Source organism: Pagrus pagrus (genome assembly GCF_965226575.1).
Source record: "Pagrus pagrus genome assembly, chromosome: 6".
Classification (NCBI taxonomy): domain Eukaryota; kingdom Metazoa; phylum Chordata; class Actinopteri; order Spariformes; family Sparidae; genus Pagrus; species Pagrus pagrus.
Window position 1 is genome coordinate 16,510,376 of NC_140190.1, and position 12,639 is coordinate 16,523,014.

Genomic DNA, 12,639 nt, shown 5'->3' on the forward strand with positions numbered 1-12,639 from the left:
TTCTTTTTTCACACAGAACTACATTTTCCCCAGAAAACCCACCTTTCAGGAACAATTATTACATTTGCATCTAAGAACAGATACAAAAAGACAAGCAAATGTACCCATAAATGCACCTCATATATTCTGAACCCCACACAAAATGAAAACACCATGTACAGTAACTTTCAGGCAAATAAATAACTGAAATAAATATGCATGTGCTAGTATGACATCCATAAGCCACAGTTCTTGTTTCTTCAGTAAATTATGAAAGAGGACAGTCCCAGATCAGATGATTGCACAGTATTATAATCAGCACCCATGACCAGCAGGTCAATACTGTGGAAACTATGTGTGAGTGACTTTTGAGTCCTTGTACAGTACAGTTTTTCTGGAGAAGATGTGTCAGGAGAATCCACTGTGTCCTGTGTCTGTAGTTTTTTTGTCTAGCTCCGTTTTTGCCTTTTCAGAAAGGCAGGTATGTGGATATCCATTTCCTGATGGACGTCACTTGAGTGTAAACCCCTGGAAAACCACTTCGCCCACATCCATGTCCCCAGCTGGTCACTCCAGCTATAAACCACTGGCCGGAGGGCTGACGGCAGGTCAGCGGCCCCCCAGAGTCTCCCTGGATGATGGAAAAGAGACACGCTCATTTTCGGGTTTATAATATTATTTTGGGTTACTACTAGAATAGGTTTACATGCTTGAATGCTCACAAAACACATCAGACAAAAATACAATATATAAAAATACAAAATACCCAGTCTGCTCTAATTGGTCGGCTCACATACGCCTGAGCCAGCTCTGCTCACGGTGTCCCCGGTCGGCTCTAACATGTTTTCTGCTTCTAGTTAGCTTCACTTCTACGGTGAATATTGGCATAAATTATGCAAATGGTGACATGGTGTCATAGTGTGATGTCACAAAGTCAGGAAATTAAAGGGAGGATTACTGACGATGTGTTTCAGGAGCAGTTTTTTCTGTTGGAGAAAGGAGCTCCCTTTGTCGCGGACTTTGGGCTTTTCAACTTTCAAGACCTTTTCCATGCTCAAGAACTTGTATAAAATTCTGAAGGAAAGGAAATAAAACGAGAAAGCATAATAGGTCTTTAAAATCACCTCGATGCTCTTAGGTCTCCAGTATGTTAAGTAGACTAAAATAATTAAGGATGAGTGATGAAGCAGAAGAGTAAGGTACAAAGAGAATGTCACTTGGATCGCTGCTGAGATGCCAGGTGCTTTGACCGAGACAGGAATGCATGTGGGTTTCCTTACATAAGAAGATTACAGAGAGGGAGCAGGTGAGAAGGGGGGCTCTGTATTTGAAGGGAAGAAAGTCTACTCTCTCTCATCAGATAAGCATCTCTCACATAAGTGCTGCAATGTTCCTCAACAAGCAACACTTCTCCATCACGTCTGCACCACAATGAGAAAATCTTAACGTTAATCATATGCTTTTACTTTATCCAAACACAAGTCCTAGAAACCTCTGAAGAGTAAAGGCCAACATTTTCGTTGTCGTGACCTGGTTAATCATTCACTGTAAAATCGGAGCCATGGCCCCTCTTCCTCTGCTCTCTCTTATCTTGGTCCGCAATCTTACCGCTCAGATGCTGCCAGCACAGAAGCACCCAGATGTCCCGGCCCATTTCCAAGCTGTGTTAAAAGGTGTATGTGTCAGGCATAGACTATACAGTAAAATGTCCTCCTGCAGCTTACCAAACAGGTGTCCCTGCCTCCCTCCATGTAGCCAGCACACATCATACTAGCAGTTAGCACGTCTCCATACGACTGCTGGCAGTCTGCCTGGTCGATGATTTTCACCGCAGCCTTCTGCAGCAGGTTGGTCAATGAACCTGTGCCAGATATCATATTAGTGGGTCTGATTACACACTTTTTCTGCATGAACTCTACAAACCAATTTCAATTCACATCCATTGTTCTAGCATCAGGAGAGGAGACTAACAACTTTACTTGAGGATTCGAGTAAGACTTTTTCTCCTCTAGAGATGTTGTACTTTTAGCACTGCATTTCTATAAAGGTTCCCATTGCCTGAAGCATAGCTTTGAATTTAGGGGAGGCATTTTCTTTTCACCAGCATCTCTACAACTAAGACACTTGTTAAAATTCACTATGAATAATGACTTCCAATTGTCAAGCCTGCTGTAACATGTTTATATCATTCTGCAATCGTGCAATGCTTTCTAGAAAGCCTGATTTTGGTGCGATTTTAATTATCTCACCTCCCTCCCTCATGGATCCCCAGCCTGTGATGTAGCACTCTGCAGTCTTCATGAAGCGGTGCACCGGTGAGGGGAGACAGACGGACTGGATGGTGTAGGACATGGGAACCGGGACTGCCAGCTCCAACAGAGCCACGTCGTGGTCCATGCTGGTGCCGTTGAAGGCTGGGTGGATGATGACCCTCTGGATGGGGATGACCAGGGCTCCTACCCCAGAGCGCAGCACAGAACCAAGACTCACAGCCCAGTTAGTGGGGTTTGAGTCACTGGGGGTTATAATGGAAGAGTTATTGTGTGCTGTTTTTAATGTGCCGCTGTGCTGCATCATGTAGTTTCAGTAAGTCTCTATCCACACACAGTACCTTTTGAAGCAGTGTGCTGCTGTGAGCAACCATTTGCTGTGAATGAGAGTGGCGCCACATCGGTGAAGTCTCTGATACTGCAGACTGCCAATCCAAGGCCACTCTCCCCTTCGAGCTGTCACTCCCCCAACGATCCTATGTGAGCCCAGCGCAGGACGTAAACCGCAGTCTGCAACAGAGACACACATCAGAATGATTTCCTTTTAAAACCAGTAAGCGCACCACTTCACACGTGAACTCACCACAGTTTCTTTCGTCGGCCTGGTTGGGGCAGTCTGGGACTCCGTCACACTCCGGGTTGACCTTGCTGATGCAGGTGGTGGTGCTACACTGGAAGGTCCCACTGCAGTTCAACACTGGAAAACATGACAGATCATGTAGAATGAGTGCAAGACTACTAATTGAATTTGTTTCATATGTGTAATGATAGATTTCACTCTATTACCAGGTAGTGCTGGTGCAGACGACACCGTCATGGCAGTGGTCCTGGGTACTGGTGGATGGTTAAAGCTTCCTCCTGTCACAGTAACTGGCACAGTGGGAACATGCAGGGAGTAATCATGGACCAGGCTGGGATCTGTGTGGCTTAGAATCCAGTTGCGGAGCTTGGTGACACGGGAATAAACCCCAGGCCTGTTGATCTGGGCACAGCCTACACCCCAACTCACCACGCCAGCCAGGAAGAACCTGCCTGGGGCCCCCTCACACACCAGAGGCCCCCCAGAGTCGCCCTGCAGGGGGAACACGAGACCTCTGTTACACTGATGTAAGATCAGTTTAGAGCTGTATCAGCTGATTGAAAGAAAATTGATTGCAAAATATTTGACAATACATTTCAGATGATTTCATGCAAGATTGTCAAACATTTGCTGCCTTTTTAAAAAAATCATAAATGCCAGTAAATGGAGCATTATTGGACTGTTTGTCCAAAACCCAAGAAAATTGAAGCAGAAAGAATACAGAAATGTATGTCTTGAGATAGATGTCAGAATGCAACATATCAAGTATGAATACTTGTTTTAGCCATTCAGTGGGTTATATGTTGTGCTGCGTTTACTTTTTCTCACTGTAACATTAACAGAACACATCCTGTTATGCTGCGATGAACATCACAGCAACGGCCTACAGGCCTCTATTTAAAGGGTGGGACCATAGTTAACATACAGTATTTACCCTACTTATATTTTTTCAAGGCAGAAGAAGACACAGATCATCAGTGTATGGATGAAAACTTTGCCCCGAGACAAGAACATTTTGTAAGAAAATGTAAGTTGATAGTTTGGGCTATTGTAGCCTCCTTTATGTGCATTGAGTGAAGCAGCGCTGACCTGACATGAGTCCACCTTGCCCTGCAGGAATCCAGCACACATCATGTTGTGAGTAACAGCCCCTCTGTACACAGACGATTTGTTGCACACCTTGGAGTCGATGATTTTCACCAGTGCCTTCTGCAGCGAGGGAGGCACCTCAGCTGAGTGACGGAAGAACACAGGACAACTGAATCACTCATACTCGTGTTTCAACACAGGAAATAGTCCATAATAAAGGTGCACTATGACGAAATGTTTATCGGAAGAGAGAAATCTTCATTGTTTGATTCTCATGCTTGAACAAACTAAATAAACCAAAAAAATGTCTTCATTTTCATGACTGAATAAACAAACTGACCTTAAAAGGACAACACAATTTCATACTATTTTACTTTGTTCATTTCTGGCGGACCCTGCCACCTTTCTAGCTTCAAACAGTGTTCCAGGGACCTTATTTTCCTCTGAGGACACATTTTTTATTCAGTTATGGAAATATTAAATATTTCCGAGTTTGTATTATTACCTTATCAATACTGTAAATATGACCTTGCTTAGTTTCTCAATTTCTTTTCCCAAACTACATATACATACTACATATACGTACTTTAAGGCGCTACAGGCAAAAACATTGTTTTGAGTTTTTGCTTCTGTGTCATGTCTTCTTTCAGACTAGTGGAAAGAAAACATTCAGAGTACGCATGTATGTAGTTAATTTATGAAAATGATCAGTCATTTGATTACATAATGCCTCGTTCGTATATTTAAACATACTTTTCAGAAAACTTTCGTGTGTTGCCTTAATAAAAAAAAAACTTGTGTTATTCTTGTTTATATTTTTGTAAATCTAGAATAACTACATGTGATGTTGGAGGTATAGTAATGTAATCCTGTGATATGAGACTATATGTCATGTGGAACTATTGTGACATAGCTTAATGTTATCTTCTCCTTGCATTACTCTTGATGGATACAATTTTGTCAACTGTCTTCTGTTTTATTCCTTGTTTAGTTATGGTATCCACACTCTGATTGATTCGTTTCTCAACATTATCTTACATCTTACATTATGAAAATATGTTCTGAAAGCTAAAAGCTTCAAATATTGACACACTATTAATGTCATAGTATTGGTTACCAAAAAAAACCAATCTGTTGCGCTGTACTCCTGCAGGCAGACTTACGATTTAACATGTGGAGTGCGCCCCACCCTGACACCATACAGCTGTGTCCGGGGGCGAACACATGAGACGTGGAGGGCAGGCAGACAGGCTGGACGTAGGAGCTGAAGGTGAGAGGTGTCTCCAGCTCCAGCACAGTGACATCGTTGTCAGTGGTCATGGGGTTATAGTCTGGAGACACAACCAGCCTCTTGATGTTAATCGTTTTGGACTCGGACTCCTCACCGTTCACCTGCGTGGCTCCGACCAGGGCCGTCCACTCTCTGGGGTCTGTGTCCCTATAAAAAGAAAAGAGATGACAAAACTTTAAAATATACTAGCACGTTTATTTAATGATAAGATTTGCTGATTAACTTACACAAATGAAATAATAAAACTGTCACTGCTTGGGAGATTTATAATGACTCCTCAGTGACATAGAAAAGGTTGCTTCCTACCTCTCAAAGCAGTGTGCTGCACTGACCAGCCAGCGTTCGTTGATGATGGAGGCTCCACACGTGTGGCGTCCGTGGAGCCTCAGACTGACCTGCCACGGCAGCTCCCCCTCCCGAGCATCCTCACCACCCACCACCCGAGTCCCCATAGCAGGACGTGTGCCACAGGCTGAGGGGAGAAGACGGATGATGTAAGATGAGGTTTTGTCAGTAACCACACAGTCATGACCTGTCGGTGCCAGTACACTCTGCTGCAGTTTGTGGCAACCAGGTGTGCCTTTGAACAGAAGCAACTGAAAAAGAAAATTGAATGGAGGGCAGTAAATCTGAAGTTGAAGTCATTCACCACAACGAGCTTCATCAGATCCGTCCGCACAGTCGGGGATGAAGTCACACTCTGGGTTCACTTTGGTGACACACTCTCCATTATCACACGTGAAGGTGTTGTCAGGACACCTGGCTGAAGAGCACACATGATAGAAAAACAGCAGGATGACAGTTACAGAAGAGAGGAAACTCCAGGTAAAACAATGTATACTTATATATTCATTTTTACCTATGGTATAAAGATATAAAAAGGATCATTTTATTATTTTTTTTTGCAATTTAACAAATATTACAGGGCTTTAAAGCATATTTTGTCTTTCTTAAAATCATGTGATTCCACTGCTAGAGATGATGGACAAAATCCACTGTCGTTATCACATTCAGAAATATACTCCAAAGTTCAGCTAACCCTCACAGTAACAGACCTTTTGCAGTCTGAATTAATCAAATCAAGGTTCTTTTGAAGTTTTAGTTCACTTTAGTGCGAAGTGCTCTTCTTGTGTCTATGCTTTCTTCCTGAGCCATTGTGGAGGGACAGTATAGAGGATAGGATACTGAATTAATTTCTCTAACTTAGACCACTAAAGGCTCATATTAACTTAAGATGAACTTTAGGATCCATTTTGGCTGACGCTGACACTGATACATGTATATGCACATGTTTTTCCACCCAATTACAGAGATCATCAAACCACAGCAGGAACAATTGCAGAGACTAAACAAATTGATTTGGGTGTACACATGCTGAAGGATTATTTGCAGATACACTTTAACAACATATTGACTCACCCATCATCTCATCGCCGATCGCATAAAACGACTTCCCGCTGGCTCCTGGGAATGATACAGAAAAACTTTAGCTCCTGTGAGGACAGTGGAGGCCCTGAGACAATATCTTATACAGCTGTGGCCTATTTCTTATCACTCTCTCTACACACATCCACTTGCAGGCCCACAGACAGTCAGCTGATGACAGTTTAGTTTCACTACCCAGTAAGACGATAGCGTTGATCTCTCCAAATTCTGGCACCTCCAGCGGTCTGCCGTGCATAGCTGAGCTGAGCCCTGCTCGCAGCAAGTCCAGAATAAAGTTGTCTGAATACTGCTGGACCTTGGACACCCTGAAGACCAGTCTGAATGTTGCCATCACGTCACCATTAATGTTACTGGGAAGACAGGAGAACAGAAAATGTTGTTCCTCGCTTGGCGTAAATGATCTACGTCAGTTTAAGCTTTAACTCACCCATAGGCAACAATACTGCAATCAATGTAGTGATGTGATATTGATGAGGCAATGAAGACATTTTTAATCTGAAAGAGAGTGAAAAAATTTACAATTTAATATTTTGTACAGGAAATATTGTTCAAAACATAGTGAGACTCTGGACTAACCTTGGACTTTAAAACTGATGACAGCACTATGAAGTAACCAGAGTTCTCATCCTGCAGAACAGGATCATACTTCAGACCCTTCAGCTCCACGGTCTCCATGAAATAATGCTGCTCCTGCACCAGGTAGGCTGCCGACCACACACAAGAAACGGTTTCTCCTCACAAATATGCTTCACGAGTTTAGAATATGTGCATAACAGCTTAATACCGTCTCCGGACTCACCAATAACCAGGCCTACGAAGACCCCGATAACGAGGAAGAAGAGGAAGAAGGCTACAAGGGTGCTCCTGTAGCAGGAGGGGTGGGAGGGAGCAGAAGACGCCCCTGAAGAAGACCACGACCCTCCTCCTCCTCCTCCTCCATCCTTCTTCAGCTCCATGTTGGATTCACAGCACCAACCTCACAACTCACATTCCACTGTGGCCAGTATCATAATGCCAGAGAGACAAAATGATCCAGTCCTGGCAGAAATACAGTAACAATTGTTGTGTAATTAATGGTAGGAGTTCCTAGGGGCTGGACATTTACATCCCCTATGTCTGATCTGTAAAACAAGGAATGTAAACGCGTTAAAACAAGGCACTTTTAATTTTTTTCTTCGCTTTATTTTAGTTTTCAGAGTTGAAAAATTATCATTTTTTTATACAAAATATAATTTATATACAAAAAAACAAGAAAAAAACCCACCTTTTCAATCTTAGAAGCGAGTTGTAAATCTAATTTCTGAATTTCCCCCTGCTACAACATCCTGGGTTATCCCCAGATCCCCAAGTTTTTACTAAAATAAGAGTATTTCTGTGCCTCGCAACAGACATAACTGATGAATGGGCCAATTAACCTATTAATAAAATGATCAGAGGGCCAGAGTGAAGTTGTTAAAGGGCCACATCTGGCCCACTGGCTGCCAGTCGAATAGGCCCGACCTAAACTATCAGAGGATACTCTTCAGTATAACAATGCATTGGATTAGGCTGGACAGCAGAATATCCTGATATTGATAAGAATATATTGTGTATGTAGAACTGGGTGCAAAATCAAATATCACAATAATTCTGACCAAATACGTTAACATTGTTGCTATTGTGACAATATTGTAGGGACGACTTTTACAAAACATTTACACAATTACATTTCTGATCAGTAATCATCAGTAAAGTGAGTATAATGAGTAGGTGGGTAACGACAAGTATTAGAACAAGTAGAAGAGTCTGGTTAGTTCAGAGAATGACTTAATCAGTTTAATGTGATGCAGCCTTTACAAGTAGGACAAAATAACAAACATGTCAACAATCTAAGATGATATTTAGTCTCACAGCACGATAACGGTATAATATCGATATATTATTCAGCCGTAGACCTCGTGACAATATGAAATATGTTTTGTGCTCCACTGCTTTGCATGAAGCTTCTATCAGACAAAACTCAAAGCAAAAAGATTGAAAACAAAGATTGTTAACGTTAAAGTAGGTTGGAAAAAGCAGACATGTTGGAAGGATAACAAAGTGTGTTCGTGTCTTCAGAAAGTCGATAAATACTGAATTGTATGTCTTGTTTTCACGCGGTAAATCTGTTCAGCAGAGCTGCAGGTTGTACGGCTGTGCGTAAAAGAGACCATGGAGGCCATGTTGCCTGGCGATCACAAGTCAGATGTGGGAAAAGGTCAGACTGAAGACTGGGTAACTTCTCTAAAGTTTTACAGGTAATAGGATTTTAAAAACACGCTCGGACTCGACGAGGATGTTAACTGTTCGCTGTTACCGTAAATTACGCACAGCGCCCGCAGGCGCATCGGTTTGGAGCATCAGACAATAAAGGCTTTATGTTCTGAAGTAAACTCACTCACCTCTTTCTCCTCTCATTCCTCTGACATTCACGATACCCCGCAGTTCTCACACAGGTAGAGATCGATGGATGGAGGAAGACACGGGACAGGAGCGAGAGGTCCGCTATTTGTTCCACCTGCCGAGGGGCGGGCCCTGTCCGTCCCGCAGGTAACTCACCTGTTCAGTTTACTTTAGGAAGTCGGCTCAGCTTCAAGAAATCCCCGGCCGGCCCTCCTCCCATCGGTCCTGATCCTCTTGGTTACACCCCGGTGTGCACAGGCATTTCTGCTGTCACCTCGGAGCTCCCATAATCTGCAGGTAAACACGAACCATCAGCTGCTGCTTCACGCAACAAACATCACAGAGATGGAGAAAAGTGATGCCAGATAAAAGATCTTCAGCTGAGTTCAGTACTGCCTCTGGCTGCTGTCTGTCTGTGCTCCATTGACACAGTGACTGAGCAGCAGAGGAGGAGCGAAGCCTCCTGAGTTCAGCCTTTTTACTTCTGGCTGCAGGTGCCAGGCTCACAACACCTGGCAAAGCATTGTGGGTGCTTTTACCTGGATTATAGTCTCTTTAATCAGTTAAGGTGCCTTTAGTAACCTGCTGCACTTAGGTTGAGAGCGAGAGGAAGTGAAGTAGGAGTAGGTAAGTCTTATGTTATTCACAATGTAAGTACAATTTTGGAGCAAAATTCAGGATACAAGGGTCACAATACAAATCCTCAAATAACAATCCCTCATTTAAAATGTTTTTTTTTTAGGTAAAAGCCAACACAGAATCCCTCCTGCCACCCCACCCCCCTCCAAGGAACAATCCTAACAAAGGTAAATCAGTCTACTTACATTATTCCCCCACCCTACTTAAAGTGCTGCCGACTCAACACGGTTATGACCACAAATGTGTCTTTGTCAGTGTGCAGACAGGCTTGAATGGCTTATCTTGAAAAAAACACACACACTCCCTTTATTCATTTAAACACTTCCAAAGATCACAATCAAATACTTCTGTTACTGTGTGAAAAAGGGAATTTGAGCTGTAGCCAATCCAAAGACTATGATCATTAAATGGTTAAGAAGCCCATTAAGTGGTCTGAACTAGTTGGCCAGAGGCTATAAAAGATAAATGATATATGATCTTTTATTATTATTAAAAATAATGTGGGTGTAAAGTTGCTTTAGCCAATATAGAACCTATACAAAATACCAGTGGACAGACTAATGAAATGGGTAAAATGCCTGTACCACAGTGAAAACAGCAGCTTCATGTTCGTTAAATTGCAACTTTTAGGATTCTCCGAGTCACACGTTCTCATTCCATACATCCAGCATGAACACAACGAGGGAGAACAAAAATGACAACACTCAACATAGGTTTTCATTTTATTTTCTTATCAAAAACAACAAAGAATAGTAAAAAGTTGACTTATTCTGGATAAAAAGAAAACGGTCCTGTTAACACTTCCCAAGCTTTTGGGCTCGACAACTCAAATCTTTGCAAACTTGCACATCACAGACAGAAACAAAAGTGAAGTGCTTTCAAGTGTCCTTATTGTGAATTTTAACAACATAAATCTAATTTGTTTTACACAATGTTTTTTAAAAATTAAAACAAAAAACCCACAAAATATTCAGCTGTGTGCATGGTAATTGTGTGTGTGTGTGTGTGTGAGACTGTAATTCAGTGTGTGACAGAGTGCGTTAGCCGTCCTGCTGCTGTATGAACGGGTTTGGTATAGCCTCCATGCCGTCCTGAGGACAGATGAGCACTACGGAGGTTCCTCTGCACACCACCAGCCCCAGCTGCCTGGTGTCTTCTGTCAGCTTCAGCTGGTCATCTGGATCTGGGCAGACCAGGATGGACAAGTGTTAAACAAGAACGTGTTTTTATTAAAAGAGATAACCTGTTGAGATTTAACCATCAGTAGCACTACGCCGCACAGCTCATATGTGCCGGGCCAGCATTTAGTTCAGTCTCTTGCATGCACACACGGAGGACATGGTACACACTATTCTCATGTACACGTGGCAGTAAAACCAATGCTAAAGTTTTATGAGAAAGGAAATCTAAGCAACACATTTGTTAATCCTCAAGGATAGAAACAGTGCATTTTGGTGAGTAACACAGAATGTAAACAAACACAAGAAAAACTTGTTTACAAGAAAAACTCTACAGGGTTCCTTTAAATTAGATCCTAAACAAAGTCAAACACATCTCGTGCTTCACCGTGCGTGTCAAAACAGGGATCAAAAGTGAGAATCTGTCTGAGACCTCCATCATCTTCATTGTGAAAGACAATGGCATGCACATCCAGTAAATTACACTTAGGTTCATTCCATCGCTGGTAGTTCGAAACTTTTTGACACAAAGAGTTTCATTTGCAAATCAATGAATGGATATCTGTCCCAAACAGCGTTTTTTTTAGTTTCCTTGATTTCAAATAATCGGTATCAGCCCTCTAAAAGCCATATCCGTGTTTATAGCACAAAAGCTTTGAATATTACAAAGGAAGCCCTAAAACTTCATAACGCCTCCTGTGTTAAGGTTAGGGTGGATGACAACAGTCGTAGGCTTCATGTGTCCACAAACGGGTGACTTTAATGGTAGCAAGTGAAATTCTGCAGCTTAAAAGGCATCATCATGTAATCATTTCTAAGGGTAGGAAAGGGGAAAGGGTACAACCAAATAAAATGGGGACACAGACTTTGAAAAAACACCAGGTTACAGACATTGGTTAAGTCTAATGCTGTGTCGGATGGACGTTTCCTGAGGTTGTTAACATCTCTGCATACAGTTTCTATCATTTAACAATGAGCCCACTGGCTTCATGGTGTCACATTGTACATGATGACATTTCCCTTGACTTATTCTTTTCATTCACGTTTATTCACATTCCTTCCACAGTTCATGTGGACGTAACTTACCTCGCATATACTCGATTGTACCGTCCAGCACCAGGTTTAACAGAGGGTCAAAACCTTTCAGGACACCGCTGGCTGGAGAGGAAGACACACCATTTGCATTAGTCGTGATCAATTCACTGACTCTGAGGGAAACAGTGTTCAAACATGCTTCGTTTCAGACCGGCTAAATTCATTAGCATTAACTTCACTCACCCTCTCGTCCTCCTTGAAACTTCACACGAATCGGCTTGTCGATGTATTTGGACAAGTCGAAGATGCTCTCCTTTTTCTTCTTTTCTTTATCCTGCACAGAGAAAGCGGACATTGTTTGTAACCGTTCAAGCTAACCGTACACAAACACTCGCTTGAATTAGGTTAGCTTAGCCAGGCTAGCCCAGTTAGCACATGTAAGGTAACACGCTGCGTTATTTCAGAATAGTTATTCTACATCTCAGGTCTTGTTCGGGAGTAACAATAACTCGCTAAAGATATCCTCGAGAATGTTTGTGGGTACAAAGTTAAAAAGATATTTGAATGAAAGCGAAAAGCAGACGAACTCACCGCCATGTTAGCTGCGTCACACGGAAGTGAAACTTTGACCTCAGAGACGTTCCACCAATCAAATCGTCGAGCGCCAACAGTGACGTCATCACTTTGTTTATTAGTTTGTTGACTCTGTTA

General features: G+C 42.4%; 2 protein-coding genes across 2 annotated transcripts; both read right to left on the reverse strand.

Annotated features, from left to right (window-relative positions):
- Window positions 1–22: 22 nt before the first annotated feature.
- Window positions 23–9,199, reverse strand: tmprss9 (transmembrane serine protease 9). The gene is made up of 16 exons (XM_084355961.1): window positions 9,076–9,199; window positions 7,455–7,693; window positions 7,232–7,359; window positions 7,083–7,150; window positions 6,830–7,005; window positions 6,629–6,673; window positions 5,859–5,972; window positions 5,516–5,681; window positions 5,082–5,356; window positions 3,919–4,061; window positions 3,036–3,321; window positions 2,833–2,946; window positions 2,591–2,759; window positions 2,229–2,494; window positions 1,704–1,840; window positions 23–610 (listed from the first exon to the last, which is right to left on the reverse strand). The coding sequence occupies exons 2-16, from the start codon at window positions 7,609–7,611 to the stop codon at window positions 449–451; spliced, it is 2,406 nt and encodes an 801-aa protein (XP_084212087.1). The 5' UTR covers window positions 7,612–7,693; window positions 9,076–9,199; the 3' UTR covers window positions 23–448.
- A 1,220-nt stretch (window positions 9,200–10,419) lies between these two features.
- lsm7 (LSM7 homolog, U6 small nuclear RNA and mRNA degradation associated) lies at window positions 10,420–12,579 on the reverse strand. The gene is made up of 4 exons (XM_084354856.1): window positions 12,520–12,579; window positions 12,172–12,262; window positions 11,980–12,051; window positions 10,420–10,898 (listed from the first exon to the last, which is right to left on the reverse strand). The coding sequence occupies exons 1-4, from the start codon at window positions 12,523–12,525 to the stop codon at window positions 10,756–10,758; spliced, it is 312 nt and encodes a 103-aa protein (XP_084210982.1). The 5' UTR covers window positions 12,526–12,579; the 3' UTR covers window positions 10,420–10,755.
- Window positions 12,580–12,639: the final 60 nt, after the last annotated feature.

Coding starts and splice junctions, on each gene's coding strand:
- lsm7 (XM_084354856.1), bottom strand. Junction 12,052..12,171: donor GTTTCAAGGAGGACGAGAGG/GTGAGTGAAGTT, acceptor CTTCCTCTCCAG/CCAGCGGTGTCCTGAAAGGT. Junction 10,899..11,979: donor TACAATCGAGTATATGCGAG/GTAAGTTACGTC, acceptor TGGTCTGCCCAG/ATCCAGATGACCAGCTGAAG.
- tmprss9 (XM_084355961.1), bottom strand. CDS start 7,611: ATGGAGCTGAAGAAGGATGGAGGAGGAGGAGGAGGAGGGTCGTGGTCT. Junction 3,322..3,918: donor GCAAGGTGGACTCATGTCAG/GTCAGCGCTGCT, acceptor TTCCCCCTGCAG/GGCGACTCTGGGGGGCCTCT. Junction 2,947..3,035: donor GTCTGCACCAGCACTACCTG/GTAATAGAGTGA, acceptor CATGTTTTCCAG/TGTTGAACTGCAGTGGGACC.